At 42.4% G+C, this 23,707-nt stretch overlaps 1 protein-coding gene across 4 annotated transcripts in view; it reads right to left on the bottom strand.

The window, feature by feature from the left end:
• Nucleotides 1-624: 624 nt before the first annotated feature.
• The window catches only part of STON1 (stonin 1), a 66,708-nt gene continuing 43,625 nt past the window's right edge, over nt 625-23,707 (bottom strand). For 3 of the 4 annotated variants that reach the window (XM_084624204.1, XM_084624205.1, XM_084624206.1), the window contains 3 exons: nt 12,496-14,469; nt 2,769-2,971; nt 625-1,080 (listed from right to left, as the gene is read on the bottom strand). In XM_084624204.1, coding sequence (XP_084480330.1) covers nt 1,006-1,080; nt 2,769-2,971; nt 12,496-14,419 — 2,202 coding nt within the window. In that variant the 5' untranslated portion in view covers nt 14,420-14,469 and the 3' untranslated portion in view covers nt 625-1,005. The remainder of the gene's footprint in view (nt 1,081-2,768; nt 2,972-12,495; nt 14,470-23,707) is intronic. The other variant, XM_084624207.1, reaches the window with a different exon arrangement.

Consider the following 23,707-nt stretch of genomic DNA (forward strand, 5'->3'; position numbering starts at 1 on the left):
GCATGAGACCGTTCACAAGTAATAGGTACTTTGCAGATAAATATATCACAATCTGTACACTAAGGGCTCAGTCCTGCAAACTTACAACTGTACAATCAGTGCTTACTCACACCAGTAATCCCATACTGGGCTGCACACTTGAATTAAGGCTAATTACATGACTAACAATTTGCAATATCAGACCCAGAAGCATTACAAAAATTGTGAACAGTGGATTTTCAACTGCTGCATTTATTATACACTAGATCAGGGATCTCAAACTCAAATCACTACAAGGGCCACATGAGAACTAGTACATTGGCCCGAGGGCCGCATCACTGAAACCTTTTCATACAATGATACAAAAGTATAGTCAAAAATGAAAAAAATGAAGAGTAATATAGTATGCTATTAAAAGTCAATGTATTAACTTTTTTAAAACTGTAATGCGAAGAGGGGTTTTAATAAAATATAAACACTCAGTAATGCACTTCACTCAAATGACAAAACACGCATTTACTTTTAGAATTACTTCAGTTAAAGCCCCCCACTCTGCCCCCAGCCCTGCCCCCACTCCATACCTTCCATGAGGCCTCTTCCCACCCCACCCCCATTCCAACCCCTTCCCCAAATCCCTGCCCCAGCCCTGCCTCTTCTCCGCCTCCTCCCCTGAGCGTGCCATGTCCCCAGTCCTCCCCCCTCCCTCCTGGAAAGTCCAAACAGCTGTTTGGCAGCAGGAAGCACTGGGAGGTAGGTGGAGGAGTGGGGACACGGTGCGCTCAGAGGGTGGGGGGGAGGAGAGGCGTGGGGGAGGGGAACTTGGCTGCCGGTGGAGTTGGCGCCTCCTAGTGGGCCACAGGAAATAATTCTGCAGGCCATATGTTTGAGACCCCTGCACTAGATCATTGCACTTTTTCTTACAATAACAAATATTTACTATGGAAATTAATTCCCACTAACATTTTCCTCCATTTTTTTCATATTTAAAGAACACGTAACCATGTATTACAAGTGCCTCGTCTCCTTTTACTGCATTAGGCAGGTGCTAGCCTTATCTGGGTCTTCTCCATCAAGCCTGATCCACTTCTTTTCAATTTCAACCTATGGTTAGAAAATATACATGTACAACATTAGCAAATGACTAGGTATTAGAAGCATGACCATGCATTACTGAAGTCAATGGGATTTTTAACATGGACTTCAGTGGGTGCAGAATCAAGCCCTAGAGGTAGAGGCCTGAAACACAGGACTCAAGATCCAATGAATTTCAAATCACCACACCCAAAATTTGTTTGGTAGGGAAATGGGAAGTTGGTTTATCAGGTCTGGTTTGGGCCCCATCTCTAAGAATCATGTGTTCAGATCAAGGATATTCTTTTATTAAATAATTACTGTGTTCAAAGCCATTAAGCCAACAAAAAAAATGCATGCAAGCTCATATGCTTCAAAAGTAAATCACACATGCTAAGGGCCTGTCAAGGTTCCTTCCCCACTCTGAACTCTATGGTACAGATGTGGGGACCTGCATGAAAGACCCCTAAGCTTATTCTTACCAGCTTAGGTTAAAAACTTCCCCAAGTTACAAACTTTGCCTTGTCCTTGAACAGTATGCTGCCTCCATCAAGCATTTTAAACAAAGAACAGGGAAAGAGACCACTTGGAGACATCTTCCCCCAAAATATCCCCCCAAGCCCTACACCCCCTTTCATGGGGAAGGCTTGATAAGAATCCTCACCAATTGGTACAGGTGACCACAGACCCAAACTCTTGGAGCTTAAGAACAATGAAAAATCAATCAGGTTCTTAAAAGAAGAATTTTAATTAAAGAAAAGGTAAAAGAATCACATCTGTAAAATCAGGAGGGTAAATACCTTACAGAGTAATCAGATTCAAAACATAGAGAATCCCTCTAGGCAAAACCTTAAGTTACAAAAAGACACAAAAACAGGAATATACATTCCCTCCGGCACAGCTTATTTTACCAGCCATTAAACAAAAGAAAATCTAATGCATTTTCTAGCTAGATTACTTACTAACTTAACAGGAGTTGAAAGGCTTGAATTTCTGATCTGTTCCCGGCAAAAGCATCACACAGACAGACAGAACCCTTTATCCCCAACCCCCTCCAGATTTGAAAGTATCTTGTCCCCTCATTGGTCATTCTGGGTCAGGTGCCAGTGAAGTTACCTTAGCTTCTTAACCCTTTAGAGGTGAAAGAGTCTTGCCTCTGGCCAGGAGGGATTTTATAGCACTGTATACAGAAAGGTGGTTACCCTTCTCTTTATATTTATCACAGGGTCTTACCAAAATCACTGTCCATTTTGGTCAATTTCATGTTTTTAGATGTTTACATCTGAAATTTCAGTTTTTTAATTGTGAGGGTCCTGAATGAAAATGCAGGCATGGAGGGGTCGTAGGGTGAGCACGGGATTGCCACCCTCACTTCTGCACTGCCTTCAGAGCTGGGCAGCTGCAGAGCTTCCTGCAGCTGTGGAAGATAACCAGAGGTGGGTCTGATCTCCCCGCAAGAGTGGCCGTGCAGGGGAAGAGGAAGTCCTGTCCCTCCCCAGCCCATGAACTGGCAGCTGGAGCCTGGTGAATGGTAGGAGCACCTGGCTGGGGCACCCACCCTCTCCTTCCCCTCCAAAAACTACATTTCATGGGGGAGGTCTGATTTCACAGTCCATGGTGCGTTTTTCATGGCCGTGAATTTAGTAGAGCCCTACACATACTTTGTAAATGGTGTATTAGAACAAAAAGATTGCAAAAAGCAAAGAAGTGAAGAATACCTGGCAGTTGTAGCAAGTTTTCTGGTTCAAATGTTTCTGGGGCTGAACATCACACTCTATGCCCAGCGATTTTACTTCAGTCCCTGAGGCACACGCATCAAGCATGACAAACTGTACAGTTGCAAATGGATACCAGTCAGAAGGTATTTCCTGGTCTGATCCAAGTTCTAGTTTGTAAGACAGACTGTATGGATGATATGGGCCTTTGAAAGGAAAAATCACAGTTCATTATTTTCTCTCCATTTTTAATACATGGTTAATCTGTTAACTGGGTATGGTAGTGCTATCTTTTAGTAAACTGTAGTTATTACATAATGCAAGATTACTCTATCATCTGTCTAGCTATTTATAAAGTGCCTAATCACTTGGTATCTAGGCACAAGATTATACCGGTTATCATTTTCTGCCTATTTCAACACATTTCTATAGCAGTCATCATAGTTTTTTCAAATCAGTTTTCACAAAAGTCACCACATACATTGAGAGCTGGATGGACACCATAAACCTGGATTTAAATGATTACATTAGAATCTCAGCTTTCATTTTTAAAATAATTCAATTTCTATCTCGCATGGGTGTGAAGAAAAGCTTGAAAATATGACCCAAGTGTAACCATGCTGTGCTGTCTGCCAACAGTCTGAAACAATAGCCCTCAGATGGATGAATTACCCCATGTATCTCAATGGAGTGTTAAACTCTGAGGCTTGGTCTACACTTAAAATTATATCAACATAGCTATGGCGCTCAGGGGTGTGAAAAATCCACACCCCTGAGCGCCATAGCTATGCCAACCTACTGCTCAGTGAGACACAGCTAGATCGAATGCTCCCAGTTGCTGGAGGACATGGAATTCCTACAGTGGCAGAAAAACACTTTCCATTGCTGTAGTCTGCATCTATGCTAAGAGTATACAGCAACATAGCTATGGTGCTGTCACTATGCTTCTGTAGTATCTATCGGGTAGACATGGCCCAAGACCCACTGCTCTGGGCAACTTGCCAACACTGCCCTAGCAGATTATAATGTGCGTGGCAGGAGGACAAGAGTGAAGTACAGAACACCACCCATCCAAGCAGGTACACCCCAACTGCTGAGATAAATGTGTGGGGACCTGCTGCTACCCTGGCCTCTCCAAGATGTGGGGGAGCTCCAAAAATCCAAAATTGGGGGAGGAGGAATCTCATGCCACCATCCCTGACTCTTTTCAATTGCATGGGGCCCCCAGCTGCTGCATGGGGGTAGAGCCATGGTGGGGAGGGGGCATGTGTTGCAGTATGCCCCAAATTGCCTTAATCTGGCTCTGGATCCTATAAATTCAGTTTTTTAAAATAACTTGGGAGAGGCAGGGGAGTTCATTTTTCCATCCATTGGCACACAAGCACTTCAGGGTGAGCAGCTAGATTTCCAAAGACATTGAAATCAACAAGTTTGCTTTGTGAGTTCAAGCAAAATATTGGAATGAAAAGAATCTTTTACATCACAGCTTCCTCTGCAAAGTCTTCAGAGCAAACTAGGTGGTAGTGCTGCCTTTTCTTCCTCCCCAGTGCTTGTTAAAGCACGTGCAGTGTCAGTATAGAGAGGAACTGTGTACTTTAACCACAGCTTGGCTTCAGGCAGGAAAGCATTGTTACAAAAAGGACTGACCATACTTTGTGAATGGGACTGTAGGTTTAGATTTCATCCATGACAGTGAATGACATATCACCCTGCAGCATAGAAGTGCTTATTCTTTATGAATTTACATTTCTCAATGGCAACCACTAAACAGGGAGGATGAAATCAAATTTATGTGAAGGTAAAGAAAAAGATTATATGCTTAGCATTATTTGTCATGTGGATGTCATCAACACATAGAGCTTACATTCACAACATCATCAACAATTCATAGGGTAAAAATGGACCTTTGAAAGAAAGGAGTCAAAGCAATTACCTACAGTATCAATGCATTGTGAGAAGGTAAATGAAAACTGATTTACCTATCTTAATAAAATAGGAGGAGGGGAAATAAAGTGACCTTTACTTTCTAAAAGTAACCACAGTCATCAGGAAACAGAGTTTCTCTCTTGTTAGTTCTGAATATCTAGTACTTGTATTAATCAGTTCTTACAACCTTAGACTGTCATATGGAGTATAGATATACTTAAATGTAACATTTTTAAAGTATTTCAGAAATATTTCAGATATCTTGAAGCCTTACTCAAGACCTTGTTGTTAACCAACTCTTATCCCAAATCTTTTATTGAGATCAGTAAGATCATTATCTATATTTATGACACTATAATTAAATCTCAGTCAGAACTTCCACTACGAGCCCATATTTTCAGGGTGTTTAGTTTGGTGTGAACAAAATCCAGCATGAAATTTGGCATATAAAATAGGATTTTCAAAGGCACTCAGCACTGGCCTAACTCTGCACTCACTGAAGTCAATGGTAAAATTCCCAAGGAATTGAAAAGTCCACCCATAATGTCTCTAGCAAGCCGAACATCTTAAAATAATTTTTAGAAAATAACATGTATTTGACCAATTTTGATGGTCTGAAGGAGTCACATTTATCTATAAAGTATATACATGTATTTTTATTAAAACTACTTAGCTGCAAATTTCCCAAAAGAAAAATCTAGTTAAACCTACCGCTCCCTCATTTTAACTCCAGTTTGAAGTAAGAATATTAATTAAAATATTTCTTGTATATCTATTTTCCTTGCATATGCATATTAATTTTTGATACCACCATTCCTGAAGGCATTGTATGTCGGGGGGTGGGGGGGGGGTGGCAGGTATAACCTGGTCCTTTGGTGAATAAGGAGTTATCCTCAACTCAACTTGCCCATTCCCTCTTTAGGTGTTGTGGGGATGGGCTATTTATTGGCTGCTTGGGAGAGAAGAGGGGAAGGGGATGGGAAATGTCTTCTGGAAGATTGGGATATACCATGAAGATCATGTGACTGAGCTGAATCCCAAATTGGGGAGGTTTCCCTTTGTTCTCCTCTCCTATGTCCCGTCCCCTACTTGGGTTAATTTATTTTGCTTTTTTGCTATAAAAATAATCTGTTGAGAAAAAATCCTGACTACAGACAGCTTTTCCCCCATGCTGATTCATTCCAATACACATAGAATCATAGAAGATTAGGGCTGGAAGAGACCTCAGGAGGTCATCTAATCCAACCTCCTGCTCCAAGCAGGACCAACCCCAATTACATGGAATGCAAAGACATCCTTGGGCCAAATGTTCAGAACTGCAGGTATGCAATCACACTGGTAGGGCATGTGCTCTCCTTGATTGTTTGTACCTTGTAAAATATACATTAATATTTTAAAGTGTTGTTTTATATGTAATCTTTTACTAAAAGGTATCTTTGCTCCCCTTGATATTGTGTTTGAATCCTTATTTGACTAAATGCACATGTAGCATAAACCAGGTTTAGATTATTAGATCTTGTCTAAGTGCAGAATTCTGAGGACTGCCATCCAGAAGCAGCACAAGAAATTCACTGCTAAGTCCACTCTCAAACTTTTCAGATTTCTTTTAATGAGATTTGTATCAAGGCAGATACCCATCAACCAACCAGATAATACATATAACTCTCTAATTCTTTCTTTGGTGTCTTGTTTAGGCATTCTTCCATTCATCTTGTTTGTATTTTTACTTTATAAAATACACAGCTTTAATCCTTACCAAATACCATAACAAGATATTAGTTGTATAAATAGTGCAAGGGGGAAAAAAGTCTTGTATCTATAATTGTAGGTGCTAAACAAAAATACCTAGTTCCTAAAAATTTCTCTCTCTCTCAAAAAAAAATCAGACCAACAAAATAATGGGAGGAAATTTAAAGTATTACAAAAGACATCTATAATTTATATAACATTTTATAATTAATTAATTAAGGGTCTAATTCTGCAGCACTTAATACTAAGTAGCACTTACCAACTTATCTACATGCTACTCAGTATGAAGAAGGCCTGCAATATCAAACATTTTAGGCCTGGTCTATACTTGATATATGGACAAGTAAAACTATTTTTGTTGTGTGATTTAGCAAAATAGTTATACTGATAAACTGGACACTGGTACCCCACCAGAAAAAACAATCATTTCTCCCCAGTCCATCAATATTCTCAATTCTCTCCACAAGCTTTCCACCTTACTGTCCATTCTTTCTTCTTTATCAGTTCCCTTCACCTTTGCATTCTATTATTTCCCTTCTTCCTCCTTCAGTTTCCATTCCCCCATACTCCCATCATTTTTAATCTCTTGTTTGCTATTTAGATGTTAATTCCTGCCTCTGAACTGCCCAGCTCCCAATTCCCACTTGTTAAATTTTTGAGCTTTCTCCCATGCTGCCCTTCACACTTTGGAGGATCTCCCCATAAACACCCACAAAGCTATCTCATTATCATATTTCAAAACCTTGCTTAAAACTCTCCATTGCCATGAAACCTATAAAAAACTTGACAATGGTTAGGCCACTAGTGTGCTGAGACTAATGCCTGTTACGGGGGCCCTATCAAATTCACAGTCCATTTTGGTCAACTTCATGGCCAGAGAGTTTTTAAATTGGTCAATTTCACATTTTCAGGTTTTACATCTGAAATTTCCATTTTTTAACCAGGGGGGTCCTGACCCAAAATGGAGGCGTGGGCTTGCCACCCTCTGCTCTGCCTTCAGAGCTGGGAGGCTGCAGAGCTTCCTGCAACTAGGAGAGAGACCTGGAGGTGGGTCTGATCTCCACCGAAGAGCGGCTGTGCAGGGGAAGAGGAAGTCCTATCCCTACCCAGCCCAGCAAACTAGCAGCTGGAGCCCGGTGAATGGTAGCCCCAGGCTGGGGCACCCCCAGCCCTGCCCTCCAATAGCTATATTTCATGGGGGAGGTCTGATTTCACATTCCGTGACATGTTTTTCACAGCCATGAATTTGGTACGGCCCTACCTATCATAGTGGCCAATATTGTCTCCTTGTTCTCTCATGTCAGTCTTTATTCATCTGTTGTCTCTTGTTTTATACTCGATTGTAAGCTCCTTGGGGCAGGAGCCATTTTTTGCTCTGTGTTTGTACAGCACCTACCACAACGGGGTCCTGGTCCATGACTAGGGCACTTAGGTGGTACAGTAATACAAATAATTAACAATAATTTTTATCCCTCCCTTTTATGTCTCTTTCCATCTTCAGTCCTTTCTCACAGCCTGACCTGAGCTGCTTCCTCATCACCCATAGCATTTGCTGATGTTGCAACTCCTTCCCTCTCCCCTTGTCAAGTGCTCAACACTCTCTAGCCCCAGTTTCATCCCTCAGTTTCCTCGGGGTCTCTCACTTGAAAGCAGGGAGGCTGCCTGAATGGCTGGAAAGGCAGAGAGGGGAGTATCTGTCATGAACCCTAGTTATTCTGGAAGATAGTCAAAAGCAAGGCAACTGAAAGAGGATGCCAGGATGGAACTATAAACTACGAGCCACAGATCAAAGACAAAAGTTAGGCACTTCTAGTAGAAAATTGCTTCTCAACCCTGTATACCTTACTAGAATCTTCTATGTGGTAGATACAAGCTACATTTTGGACCAACTGTAAAAATCAATGTAGTACTTTACTGCACTTGTACTTTTGTCATCCATACACTGATAGACCATTCTAAGCTGGTGAATAGATTCATCACACCAAGTAGTTGCTGTCTATCTGCAGAGTCTTTTCCTCAAGAGTTTATAAAACAAAAGAAAAATAAGTTAACAAATTGAAAAATTGCTCAGGAGATATTCAGTCCAGTCCTGTGACCTTTGGGCATGAAGCCCAGCCTTCTCAAAAGCACCATGTGTCATGTCTTTCCAGCCAGACACTCTTATGGCCTTTCCCTACTCAAAGGGAGTGGTAAGCTGGGCTGGAACGAACCTGATAGCCTCCCTGTACCTGAGTTTGTGGGTCAGTCTTTCTATAGTGGGTATCAGTGCCCTGTAATGGATGAAATGCCAGAACTACTCATGTGTGTGAGATCTCATCCTTTAGTGACTGCACTCTATAAAGGATACAGCCTCTAATTCTACCAAATGTGCAAGAGTATTTAATGCAATGTCATTAGTTAATATATTTTTTAAAACAATATACTAATCTGATTCTTATCTGCTGGTAACACTGTGAGAACACACATTCTCACAGTGACTTTACTGCCATAGGACCAAATCCTGTGCACCTTATCCATGCAAGGAAGCCCATTGTCTTCAATGGGATATAGCACACTAATTACAGTAACCAGAATTTTGTCCACATTTAACTTTTTTCACTGGGGGGGGGATAGGGGAGGGCATATTTACTAGAAATCTATTTGTACATTGTTTTCTCAATGTCATCAGCACCTTTATTAAGAAATGGAACACATTTTTTCATTCATTCTATTCTACTCCATTTTCAATGGGTAGCACTTTGGAAGAAAAGAGCTATCCTAAACAGAAAAAGTACATTTAGAGATGAAATTTCAAACAGTAGGCAGGTGCATATGCAGTTCACATACTGGTTGAAGCAATTTAAATTTAATATTTCCCTTCTTTGTGTGTCTGTTCTATATTTCCATTACAAGAATCTCTCTCTCCCTCACACACACACACACACACACAATATCAAACTGGGAAAATTTAACATCCTAATTATTTTAAACCATGAGCATGCTTATAAAGGGCTATAGATATAGGATATAAAAGCTAAAAATGGGAAAGAACTACATTAAAGAGTTTATCTGCTTTTTTAAAAAACAGTTTAGAATTTAAACTTTTGAGTGATGGAGGGTCTAACAGGGAAGGCTGTTGATTGGAGGTGGTGACTTTGTACTAAAGTATAAATGAAAGCTGCACTTAACAGGGTTAAAGTTTTGCTGGGCTTTTTCAAGATGTAATTTGAACTGCTAGGTGGTAAAATATAAGATATCTTGCTATTTTGATCCATTTGTTAATCTACCTTCTTGCACCCATATTTCTAGAAGGTATAATTTCTGAAAATGGTGTACATACAAGAGAATGTAATCGTTGTCATTGCCTTGCACAAAATATTCCAAAAGCCTCACATACACAATGCATATCCAAGGGGCCTTCATTCTCCAGCACTTACTAAGACAGAGCAAGATATTTTTTAGTCTTTTTTATGCCTCATGAAAATAATGCATTGTTCTATTAATCTGAAACTGTCACTAAAAATAAGGTTTTTAAAAATGAATCTTTATTCATATTTTTCTCTTTTTAAAAAATTCTATTTTTCCTGAATGAAATAAAGTTAACTGGTTTCCCCAGTGGAAAAAATGAACAATTTCTATGTGTATGATTAAAAGTAGGGCTGTCGATTAAATGCAGTTAACTCACACAATTAACTCAACAAAATTAATCGCAATTTAAAAAATTTATTGCAATTAATTGCAGTTTTAATTGCACTGTTAAACAACAGAATACCAATTGAAATGTATATAAATTTTTTTGACGTTTTCTACATTTTCAAATATATTGATTTCAGTTATAACACAGAATACAAAATGTACACAGCTCACTTTATATTATTTTTATTACAAATATTTGCCCTGTAAAAATGATAAAAGAAATAATTTATTTCAATTCACCTCATAAAAGTACCATAGTGCAATCTGATTATTGTGAAAGCGCAACTTACAAATGTAGATTATTTTTTGTTACATAACTGCACTAAAAAACAAAACAATGTAAAACTTTAGAGCCTACAAGTCCACTCAGTCCTACTTCTTGTTCAGCCAATCGCTAAAACAAACAAGTTTGTTTACATTTGCAGGAGATAATGCTGCCAATTTCTTATTTACAATGTCTCCTGAAAGTGACAACAGACGTTCGCATGGCCAGCGTTGCAAGGTATTTACATGCCAGATATGCTAAACATTTGTATGCCCCTTCATGCTTCGGCTACCATTCCAGAGGACAGGCTTCCATGCTGATGATGCTCATTAAAGAAATAATGTGTTAATTAAATTTGTGACTGAACTCCTTGGGGGAGAATTTTGTGTCTCCTGCTCTGTGTTTTACTCGCATTCTGTCATATATTTCATGTTATAACAGTCTCAGACGATGACCCAGCATGTTGTTTGTGTTAAGAACACTTTCACTGCAGATTTCACAAGACACAAAGAAGGTACCAATGCGAGATTTCTAAAGATAGCTACAGCATGCAACTCAAGATTTAAGAATCAGAAGTGCCTTCCAAAATCTGAGAGGGATGGGGTGTGCAGGATGCTTTCAGAAGTCTTAAAAGAGCAACACTCCGAAACTATAGAACCCGAATCACCAAAAAAGAAAATCAACCTTCTGCTGGTGACATCTGACTCAGATGATGAAAATGAACATGCGTTGGTCTGCAATGCTTTGGATCATTATCGAGCACAACCCATCAGCAGAATTGACACATGTCCTCTGGAATGATGGTTGAAGCATGAAGAGACACAAAAATCTTTAGTGCATCTGACACATAAATATCTTGCAACACTGGCCACAACAGTACCATGCGAATGCCTGCTCTCACTATCAGGTGACATTGTGAACAAGAAGTGGGACCATTATCTCCTGCAAATGTAAACAAAACTGTTTGAGCAATTGGCTGAATAAGAAATAGGAATGAGTGGACTTGTAGGAATCCAATTACTTTTGGACATAACTCTATATTTGTAAGTTCAACTTTCATGATAGAGTTTGCACTACAGTACTTGTACTAAGTAAACTGAAAAATACTATTTCTTGTATTTTTACAGTGCAAATATTTATAATAAAAAATAAATATAAAGAGAGCACTGTACACTTTGTATTCTATGTTATAATTGAAATCAATATATTGAAAATGTGGAAAACATCCAAAACATTTATATAAATGGTATTCTATTATTGTTTAACAGCACGATTAATCATGCTTAACTTTTTTAATCGCACGATTAACCACAATTAATTTTTTTTAATTGCTTGACAGCCCTAATTAAAGCTTAGTTCACTTTTTTTTTTTTTTTTGCAGTGAGCATTTATTTAAGGTATGACGACCACAGAGAAGGAATATAACCGAAGGCACTGTGGTGTCAGTGTTTATATTTTTCTATGAATACAAACTTAGAATATTAGTTAGTTCACAAACGTGGTACTAGATGGCTGTGCTTTCACAAGGAAAGCAAACATGTCAATGTTGAAACTCAATAGACCTCTGGACACCAAGGGAGATTGACTACATCACCTTCTAACTACACTGACACTAAAACTTGGCAAGAAGATGCAATAAACTTAAGAGTCCGAGGTTCTAGTCCCAGCTCTGCCACTGACCAGCTCGGTGATGCTGGTCTGTTTTTGATTCCCATCCCACCTTTGTCTGTCTTGTCTCTTTAAATTGTATGATATTCATGGGCAGGAACCATTTTTTAATATGGGTTTACAGAGTGCTGAGAACAATGGGGCCCTGGTCACAGTTACGGGCTCTAGGCACTACTGTAGTACAAGTATTGAAGAAGAAGCTACCACCATCAAGATGAAATTGCACATTAGAAAAAACATTTAAGGTCAAATTCTCCTCTCATTAAAAGGCCCAGTCCATCTCCCATTGAAGACAATGGGAGTTGCATTGGGACTGGGCCCTTACACTAGTGTAAATTAGGAAAGTCAGTGAAGTTATATAAGATCAGCATGAGAGAAGAATCAGGCTCCTCCAGTAGAAGAGCTGTACCCAAAAAATACTATTTTGATAATGCAGAATATATTTACTTGAGTTTTTATCCGGAAGTCTGTCTATCTTCCACACTACAGCCCTATAGGCACTTTCATATTTTGCTGTTCCAATTGAGACCTGAATTACAGGATCAGATTCAACTTCATGTAAAGAACCAAGGCATGTTTTTCTGTTCATTTTTGCTTTTAGGGACTTCTGTCTTTGGAGATTCATGGTCCAAAGTGCTTTGATCCACTGTGCAGGAACTGGAAAGCATATCATGACATTTTCACAGTATTTCATGGAATGCAAACGTGCTGGAATCAGAGAAGTAGAAGACATGTTTATAAAAGCCTGAAGTTCTATGTATGCTCCCTGAACAACTACTGCAGCCTTTAAAGAAAATGGAAGGTCTTGCCCAATATACAGTGTCTTGAAACGCATCAGTTCTAACCTACAGGCATCCAATGGTGTAAACTTAATAATTCTAGTTTGCTCAAATTCATGTGTTTTGACACACTTATGGAAATGGTAGTCAAGAATATCAATCCATTTCTTCTCCAGGTCCTTGTCAAAATAAAATTCATCTCTTTTCTGGAGTGCTAGATCATTTAAAGTAAAAAAGCATTCAGTATTGCCATTCACAAAACACATACAATAAATGTGTGTGATGACAGCACTTTCTACAAGTTTTCCTTCTGTTTTAGTGACTTTCCCCCAAAACTTATCCACTATTTCTAGTATAATTTTTTGTTCCTCATAATTTCTCTTTTGCTTACAAATGGCAGGAAGCTTCATTAACTCTTCCTCAACTGTTGCAAGGAAGTCAGTGAAATCATTGTAATCCATGGTTCCTAACTTTAGCATCTGCTCCACCTCTGGTTCATGGACCACTTCTGCTTTGGGGTGGTATTTTCTTTTCTCTGTATAAGACACATATTCAATCTTCACGGTATGGATTTTTCCTGAAACACTACAGTTCTCTAGCTTGGGTTCTGACAGTTTACAGTATGGTTGGAGCTGGAATTCTTTAAAAGGTTTTTCAAGGCCCTTCTCATAGTACATTTGTAAAATGCCTCCAGGTAGGACTTTAAGATAAATAGGACCCCACTGCCGAGATGACATCATATTCTTCTTCTCAGGAATTCTTAGCATGAAAGGCCAACCATCTTTTTTCTGGCTCCTGAAGAGACTGTATGGAATGAAAGGAGAGAGATTATGCCATGCATGTAAGCTGGAGGCAGACAGGCTTCCCAAAGTATCAGTTTGCAAATGTTCAAGCCTTTCACAGATATAACTGAAGGAATTCTGATTGAGACTTTTCTGATCATGGCAAGTGTCTTTTTCTTTAGGACGGCAAATACTTCTGCAAAGCTTTTTATCCTTTCTTTGTGTGTCAACATTATAGGGAGACATGCTAGTTGAACACCCCTCTTTCCAAAATAGACTTGAAAAAGCACAGTCATTCTGAAAATATTGGAAGCGTTCCAATTCCAACTGATCTTCTAATTTATTGCAGCTTTCTTGGTAAGTAGGATTTATTTCACCCGGGACTCCTTGTTTAGAGACTAAAATCTTAGGTGGATTATCATTAGGTGCAGTGCTCAGTTTCTGAAAAGCTAAGGAAGAACAAGTCCCAGGTGGTGGGTGAAGGTTAATGTTTGATGACAGTTCAGGAATAGGATAAAGGATGTGAATTCCTGATTTGGGGATACAGCGACTTCCTGGATATTCTCTGGTAGGTGTAGAAAGTGGAGAGTTACGAGGAGGTCCAGGATTTAAGTAAAAGTCAGCTACAGGAGAAGAAAGTGGAGTTCTGTTTGTAGAAGTTGACCTACTTGAAGATTCATGCATATTAGCAAGATTGAGATTAAGACCATTTGCTTTACAGGTATTACTATTTTCCACTGATTTTTGAGGAGATTGAGACAGGGGTTCATCATCAAAAGTGACCCAGTTTGTTGGATATGTGGAACACATCTTGTAGGAAAAAACTTGAAACACTTATACAGGTATCACCTCTGAGTCATCTGTTGAGAAATAACACAAAACAAGAACAGACGTAATAAGAAATAAATGCAATTACTTTTGAAAAAAACTTACAACATTCAAATTTCATAAGGCCTAAATTTTCATGAGCATCCAGTTTTGGGTGCCTCAATTTCTGGATGCACAACCTGAGTCACCTTAGGCTTGATTTTTAAAGTACTGAGCAGACATTTTTAAAGTACTGCCACAGACCTCCAATTGCTGTCACAAATTGGGCACCCAAACTTAGCGGACAGCTTTGAACATTTGATACACACACACACACAAACACTGTAAGTGGAGCTGACAGAAATACCTATAGGTAAGGTTGCCTAACATTTTCAATTAGAAGGTTCTGTTATCTTTGGCAAAATAACTGTTTGAGCTGAAATTTTCATGCTGGGTATCTGCCTCATGATGAATTTTTTGGGAAAGTTCAGCAAAAATGGCTCATCTGTTTCCAAGATGGAGGCTAGGAGAAAAATGCATTGCTTTGCCCATGTTAAAAAATTCTTACAACTGTTTTGCTGAGAAGCTAAGGCACCTCCATGCTCTGGGGCAGAGACTTAACATTTGTAGATGGGCATGTGTGTGCATGGAGGAAGCTTCATTAACTCTTCCTCAACTGTTGCAAGGAAGTCAGTGAAGTCATTGTAATCCATGGTTCCTAACTTTAGCATCTGCTCCACCTCTGGTTCATGCCCTATGCTCTTTTTCTGTCTCTGAAATTTCACCCAAATTTGGCTGAGTTATAAGCCTCTGAAAATATAAATTTACATATCTCAGAAGTTTGTTGTGGCTGGCAGAAAAATTCCCTGAACATTCCATCCATACTGAGTCTGATCTACCCACACAGAGTTCTGTGCCAGCCACAATTCACATGCTCCAACAAGGGGTTGAGCAGATTTGAGGCCAGTCAGACTGATGCCTCGGCAGTATGGAGGAGGAGGAAACCGTCGAACTCAAATGCATACGACTAGGTGCAGAGGGACAGGACGGAAGGGTCCTATGGAGGAAAAAAGTAATTAATGTAATTAAAGACTGTCATATTACATAATCATGGGGGGGGCATATTAAGGTTGAACAGGCAACTTGAATTCTGGCATTTCCTAACTTTTGAGTGCTACACTTTACAACCTTAAAACATTCTTAACATAGGGATGTGTGCATGGAGGGTGTGTGTGCTATGTATAATTTTATTTACAAACAAATACCTAAAAGTTATGCTCACTCCACTAGACTTTTGTGCTGGCTCTTTTTCCGATGATAGTTGTTGGTAATAGCAGTAGGAAGAAACACATCCAAAGTGTGGGGAACAAACATATTATTCTTGCCCTTTGCACCTGTGATGTTGAAAGCCAGCTTTGAAGGAAATACTACAATTTGTCCCCACTTAAGTTTAGTATCCATGCCTTTTTGTTCTTCAAGACAGTTAAGAATAAATAACTTAAGCAAAACTACAAGAAAGTAAGACTGAAGCATTCAGACCAAATTGTGGTGTTAGAAAGTATCTTCATTGTCTATGCTATGGTGAGCCAATTTTTCCCAAACCACACAAAGTTTTCTATTCTGTAAGTACTGTAAATAGATGTGGTCACCTTAGGGCTTCTTACCATCAGGATGTGCACATTGTTAGCAAGATATGACTGAAAATTCCACATATAATTTGTTCTGTGGTTGTCTGAAATGGTTCACATTAAATTTGCTTTTGTAGTAGTGGCATGAAATGAACATTTCAGAAGTATAAATACATTTCTAATATTAAAAGTATAAAATGACATTCTGTATACCATATTTTTGTGGATACTAAAATTTATTGTAAATAGAGCTAATAACAACATCCTTTATGGGGAGAGCTGGCAGAAACAGCTCTAAGAAAGGCCATCTAACATTGTCCATTTACAAGCAACTGATAACAGACCTTATATTTGCCAAACTTTAACGATCCAGGCTGAAATTTTCCATGAAGGGTGTCTAACTCAGACAAAATTATTTTTTGAAAATTTTAGCTAAAACAGCTCTGCTATTTCTCAGAGCAAAGCTAGAGAAGATTATGTTGTTTTGCCCTTTTTTAAAAAAAATCTTACTACCATTTCATTGAGAAGCTCTAGGACCTTCATGCTTTGGAATAGGGACTTGAAACTTGGCAAGAGTGGGAGTCAGCTTGATATCAGGAATGTGCGTTTTGCTGTCACCATAAAAATCCACCCTAATTTTGCTGAATACTGGCATTTCCTAACTTTTGAGTGCTAGGCCTTACAAACTTAAAACATTCTTAACTAGGGCTGTCAAGCAATTAAAAAAAATTAATCGTAATTAATCACGCAGTTAAACAATAATAGAATACCATTTATTTAAATATTTTGGATGTTTTCTACATTTTCAAATATATTGACTTCAATTACAACACAAAATACAAAGTTTACAGTGCTCACTTTATATTTTTTCTTTATTACAAATATTTCGACTGTAAACAAAAGAAATAGTATTTTTCAATTCACCTAATACAAGTACTGTAGTGCAATCTCTTTATCATAAAAGTTGAACTTACAAATGTAGAATTATGTACAAAAAAAAAGACAGGTTTCAGAGTAACAGCCGTGTTAGTCTGTCTTTGCAAAAAGAAAAGGAGTACTTGTGGCACCTTAGAGACTAACCAATTTATTTGAGCATGAGCTTTCGTGAGCTACAGCTCACTTCATCGGATGCATACCGTGGAAACTGCAGTAGACATTATATACACACAGAGACCATGAAACAATACCTCCTCCCACCCCACTGTCCTGCTGGTAATAGCTTATCTAAAGTGATCATCAAGTTGGGCCATTTCCAGCACAAATCCAGGTTTTCTCACCCTCTGCCCCCCCCCTCACAAACTCACTCTCCTGCTGGTAATAGCCCATCCAAAGTGACCACTCTCTTCACAATGTGTATGATAATCAAGGTGGGCCATTTCCAGCATAAATCCAGGTTTTCTCACCCCTCCCCCACCCCCATACACACACAAACTCACTCTCCTGCTGGTAATAGCTCATCCAAAGTGACCACTCTCCCTACAATGTGCATGGTAATCAAGGTGGGTCATTTCCTGCACAAATCCAGGTTCTCTCACTCCCTCACCCCCTCCAAAAAACCACACACACAAACTCACTCTCCTGTTGGTAATAGCTTATCAAAAGTGACCACTCTCCCTACAATGTGCATGATAATCAAGGTGGGCCATTTCCAGCACAAATCCAGGTTTTCTTACCCCCCCACCCCCATACACACACAAACTCACTCTCCTGCTGGTAATAGCTTATCTAAAGTGATCATTAAGTTGGGCCATTTCCAGCACAAATCCAGGTTTTCTAACCCTCCGCCCCCCCCCCCCCCACACACACACACAAACTCACTCTCCTGCTGGTAATAGCCCATCCAAAGTGACCACTCTCTTCACAATGTGTATGATAATCAAGGTGGGCCATTTCCAGCATAAATCCAGGTTTTCACACACCCCCCACCCCCATACACACACAAACTCACTCTCCTGCTGGTAATAGCTCATCCAAACTGACCACTCTCCCTACAATGTGCATGGTAATCAAGGTGGGTCATTTCCAGCACAGATCCATGCTTTCTCACCCCCCCGGGTCCCCCGGGAACACACACACACACACACATAAACTCACTCTCCTGCTGGCAATAGCTCATCCAAACTGACCACTCTCCAAGTTTAAATCCAAGTTTAACCAGAACGTCTGGGGGGGGTAGGAAAAAGCAAGGGGAAATAGGCTACCTTGCATAATGACTTAGCCACTCCCAGTCTCTATTTAAGCCTAAATTAATAGTATCCAATTTGCAAATGAATTCCAATTCAGCAGTTTCTCGCTGGAGTCTGGATTTGAAGTTTTTTTGTTGTAAGATAGTGACCTTCATGTCGGTGATTGCGTGACCAGAGAGATCGAAGTGTTCTCCGACTGGTTTATGAATGTTATAATTCTTGACATCTGATTTGTGTCCATTTATTCTTTTACGTAGAGACTGTCCAGTTTGACCAATGTAAATGGCAGAGGGGCATTGCTGGCACATGATGACATATATCACATTGGTGGATGTGCAGGTGAACGAGCCTCTGATAGTGTGGCTGATGTTATTAGGCCCTGTGATGGTGTCCCCTGAATAGATATGTGGGCACAGTTGGCAACGGGCTTTGTTGCAAGGATAGGTTCCTGGGCTAGTGGTTCTGTTGTGTGGTATGTGGTTGTTGGTGAGTATTTGCTTCAGGTTGCGGGGCTGTCTGTAGGCAAGGACTGGCCTGTCTCCCAAGATTTGTGAGAGTGTTGGGTCATCCTTCAGGATAGGTTGTAGATCCTTAATAATGCGTTGGAGGGGTTTTAGTTGGGGGCTGAAGGTGACGGCTAGTGGCATTCTGTTATTTTCTTTGTTAGGCCTGTCCTGTAGTAGGTGACTTCTGGGAACTCTTCTGGCTCTATCAATCTGTTTCTTCACTTCAGCAGGTGGGTATTGCAGTTGTAAGAATGCTTGATAGAGATCTTGTAGGTGTTTGTCTCTGTCTGAGGGGTTGGAGCAAATGCGGTTGTATCGCAGAGCTTGGCTGTAGACGATGGACCGTGTGGTGTGGTCAGGGTGAAAGCTGGAGGCATGTAGGTAGGAATAGCGGTCTGTAGGTTTCCGGTATAGGGTGGTGTTTATGTGACCATTGTTTATTAGCACCGTAGTGTCCAGGAAGTGGAACTCTTGTGTGGACTGGACCAGGCTGAGGTTGATGGTGGGATGGAAATTGTTGAAATCATGGTGGAATTCCTCAAGGGCTTCTTTTCCATGGGTCCAGATGATGTCATCAATATAGCGCAAGTAGAGTAGGGGCTTTAGGGGACGAGAGCTGAGGAAGCGTTGTTCTAAATCAGCCATAAAAATGTTGGCATACTGTGGGGCAATGCGGGTACCCATAGCAGTGACGCTGATGTGAAGGTATACATTGTCCCCAAATGTAAAATAGTTATGGGTAAGGACAAAGTCACAAAGTTCAGCCACCAGGTTAGCCGTGACATTATCGGGGATAGTGTTCTTGACGGCTTGTAGTCCATCTTTGTGTGGAATGTTGGTGTAGAGGGCTTCTACATCCATAGTGGCCAGGATGGTGTTATCAGGAAGATCGCCGATGGATTGAAGTTTCCTCAGGAAGTCAGTGGTGTCTCGAAGGTAGCTGGGAGTGCTGGTAGCGTAGGGCCTGAGGAGGGAGTCTACATAGCCAGACAATCCTGCTGTCAGGGTGCCAATGCCTGAGATGATGGGGCGCCCAGGATTTCCAGGTTTATGGATCTTGGGTAGTAGATAGACTATCCCAGGTCGGGGTTGTGTGTATATAATGTCTACTGCAGTTTCCACGGTATGCATCCAATGAAGTGAGCAGTAGCTCACGAAAAGCTCATGCTCAAATAAATTGGTTAGTCTCTAAGGTGCCACAAGTACTCCTTTTCTTTTTGCAAAAAAAAGACAGTTACCTTTTCTGTAACTGGTGTTCTTCGAGATGTGTTGTTCATGTCTATTCCACGTGCTCGCCGTGTGTACCAGTGCCGGAAGTTTTTCCCCTAGCAGTATCGATAGGGGAGTGCCCCAAGCGACCCCTGGAGTGGTGCCTCCATGGCGCGGTAAAAGGGGTGCTGCGCGCTCCCCCCACCCTCAGTTCCTTCTTGCCAGACAACTCTGACAGAGGGGAAGGAGGGCAGGATAGACATGAGCAACACATCTTGAAGAACATGAGTTATGGAAAAGGTAACTGTCTTTTCTTCTTCGAATGATTGCTCATGTATATTCCATAATAGATGATTCCAAGCTATATCTGTTGGAGGTGGGTAGGAGTTCACAAATTCTCGGGGCAGAGCACAGCTCTTCTGAACCCGGCGTCTTCCCTTGTCTGGTTTCAGAGTAGCGGCCGTGTTAGTATGTATTTGCAAAAAGAAAAGGAGTACTTGTGGCACCTTAGAGACTAACAAATTTTTTTGAGCATAAGCTTTCGTGAGCTACAGCTCACTTCATCGGATACATTCAGTGGAAAATACAGTGGGGAAATTTGTCTGGGAGACGATCGCATAATGTGAGGTGAACATGTGAACTGAAGACCATGTGGCAGTCCTGCAAATGTACTGAATGGGGACATGGGCTAAAAAGGCAGCTGATGGGGCTTGTGCCCTAGTCGAGTGTGCTCTCACAATCGACAGTGGAGGGATTCCTGCTAGGTGATAACAGGTTTGGATGCACGAGGTGATCCAGTTGGAGAGCCGTTGAGTGGAGATCGACCAAACCCTCATGCATTTGGCCGAGGCGATGAACAGCTGCGAAGGCTTCCTGAATGGCTTAGTCCGTTCCAGGTAAAAGGCCAGAGCCCATCTCACATCCAGCGTATGGAGGCAGCGCTCCTCACTGAATGCATGGGGCTTGGGGCAGAGGACCAGCAGGAAAATGTCCTGACCCATGTGGTAGACTGAGACCACCTTCGGAAGGAATGAAGGATGCAGTCGGAGCTGGACCTTGTCCTTATGGAACACTGTGTACGGGGGCTCAGAGGTCAGGGCCCTGAGTTCCAAGATCCATCTAGCAGATGTGATCACCACCAGGAAGGCTACCTTCCACGAGAGATGCGACCAGGAGCACGTAGCTAACGGCTCAAACGGGGGACCCATCAGCGGGCCAGCACCAAGTTCAGGTCCCACTGCAGCACTGGAGGCCTAACATATGAGAAAAGGCGATCCAACCCCTTTAAGGAATCGGCCAGTCATAGCATGGGAGAATACCATGTGCCCCTGCACCAGCGGGTGGAATGCCGATATGGCCACCAAGTGCACCTTGACAGACAAGGGCGCCAACCCTTGGGCTCTAAGGTGAAGGAGATAGTCTAAAATGAGCTGGATCAGGGCAGCCATGGGCAAAACACCCTGCTCAGCTACCCATCAGGAAAATCGAGACCACTTTGCCAAGTAGACTCGACGCATGGAGGGTCACCTACTTTCCAAGAGAATGTGCTGAACCCCTTCTGAGCACGTTCTTTCCTCCTGGCCTAACCATTGAGCAGCCATGCTGTGAGGTGGAGTGCTGCTAGGTTGGGGTAGAGGAGGCGGCCCTGGTCCTGGGAGAGCAGGTCTGAGTGGGGCAGCAATGGCCACGGCGGGGCGACTGCCAGGCTCAAGAGGGTCCCGTACCAATGTTGCCTGGGCCACACCGGGCCAATCAGGAGGACCTGGGCCCTGTCCATCTTTATCTTTTCCAGGACCTTGCCGATCAGTGGGATCATGGAGAAGGCATAGAGAAATTGGCCTGACCAGGATAGGAGGAAGGCATCAGAGATAGCGCCCATTCCCAGCCGCCCCCACCCCCCGAGCAGAACTGGGGACACCAGCGGTTCTGCCGAGACACGAACAGGTCCACCTGGGGAGTTTCCCACTCTTGGAAAAGTCTGTGCACCACCTCTGGGTGTAGAGACCACTCATGCTGAGAGGAGAAGTCTCGGCTCAGGCGATCTACCCACGAGTTCCAGGCGCCTGGTAGGTGGTAGGCTTGTAGGCAAATGTCGTGGGCTATACAGAAGTCCCACACCCTGAGGGCTTCCTGCCAGAGGAGCAGGCCATGCCTTGCCTGCTGATGTAAAACACTGAGGCCGTATTGTCTGTGAGAACTCTGACCACTCTGCCTTCCAGGTGCGAGCGGAAGGCCATGCTCGCCAGCTGGACCACCCTGAATTCCTTAACGTTTATATGCAGGGCAAGGTCCTGTGCAGACCACAGACCTTGGGTCTGAACATCCCCCACATGGGCTCCCCACCCCAGGTCCTAAGCATGCGACACCAGCTCCACCAATGGGGGCCTACCCCTGAACGGGCCCTGAGGAGGACCACCATTGTAGGGAGGCAATCACCGGCTCGGGAACAGTGAGGACCTTGTCCATCCTGTCTCTGGCCTGGGAGAAGACCAAGACCAACAGAGCTGGAGAGGCCTCATCCTGAGTCTGGTGTGGCAAACCACATATGTGCACGTTGACATGTGACCCAGGAGCTGGAGACACGCTCTGGCTGTCATCACTGATAACCTTGTGACTGTGTCAATTAGCCCTTTCAAGGTCTCGAACCTGTCTGGTGGGAGGGAGGTCCTGGCCGACATGGTGTTCAGGACTGCGCTAGGATATCAGGACTGCCAGATAAACTCTATGCGCTGTACCGGGACTAATGTGGACTTGGTGTCATTCACCAACAGGCCTAGAGTGGCGCATGTGGACAGGAGGAGCACCACGTGATCCCGCACCTGCAAGCGGAAGCTTGACCAGCCAGTCATCCAATAGGGGAAGATCTGGACCCCACAACGTCTGAGGTAGGCTGCCACCACAGACATGCACTTTGTGAATACCCTGGGAGCAGTGGACAGGCCAAACGGGAGGATCATAAATTGGTAGTGTTTCTGCCCAACAGTGAAACGGAGGAAGCGCCTGTGCCCCTCGAATATATGGATGTGGAAGTACACGTCCTGCAGATCAAGGGCGGCGTATCAGTCCCCGGGATCCACGGAGGGGATGATGGGGGCCAGAGAGACCATGCAGAACTTGAGCTTTATCATGTACTGGTTCACGCCTCGCAGGTCCAGGATGGGCCTGAGCCCCCATTTGGCTTTTGGGATAAGGCAATAGCGGGAGTAGTACCCCTTGCATTTGAACTCCGCTGGCACCACTTCCACCGCTCCTAAGCCAAGGAGCTGCCCCACCTCCTGCTCAAGCAGGGCCCCGTGAGAGGGGTCCCCCAGGAGGGGCGGAGGGTGGTTGGGTGGGGTAGAGGTAAACTGGAGGGTGTAGCCCCAGGAAATGGTGTTGGGGACCCATCGGTCCGAGGTCAGCTGTGACCACTCTGGGAGAAAAGCACCGAACCAGTTGGAGAAGGGAAGCTTTATTGCGGGTGGATCCCTGATGTGAACTGGTAGGTTGCCCACAAGCAACCTGTCAAAACTGCCATTTCCCCGCCTGTTTGCCCTTGGAGGACCCAGGCTGCGGGGCAGACCGGGACTGCCTCTGCGGGCGTTTCATATAGTTCCCCGACTTTTTATAAGGGGGCTCATATTTAGAGTGGGTGGCCTAGCCAGAGCCGGAACATAGAGGCCAAGTGTCTTAAGCATAGTGTGGGAATCTTTTAGGCCGTGTAGTTTTATGTCCACCTGTTCTGCAAACAGGGCATTGCTGTCAAATGGGAAGTCCTGCAAG

Source organism: Lepidochelys olivacea, assembly GCF_965140295.1.
Source record: "Lepidochelys olivacea isolate rLepOli2 genome assembly, chromosome: 3".
NCBI lineage: Eukaryota > Metazoa > Chordata > Testudines > Cheloniidae > Lepidochelys > Lepidochelys olivacea.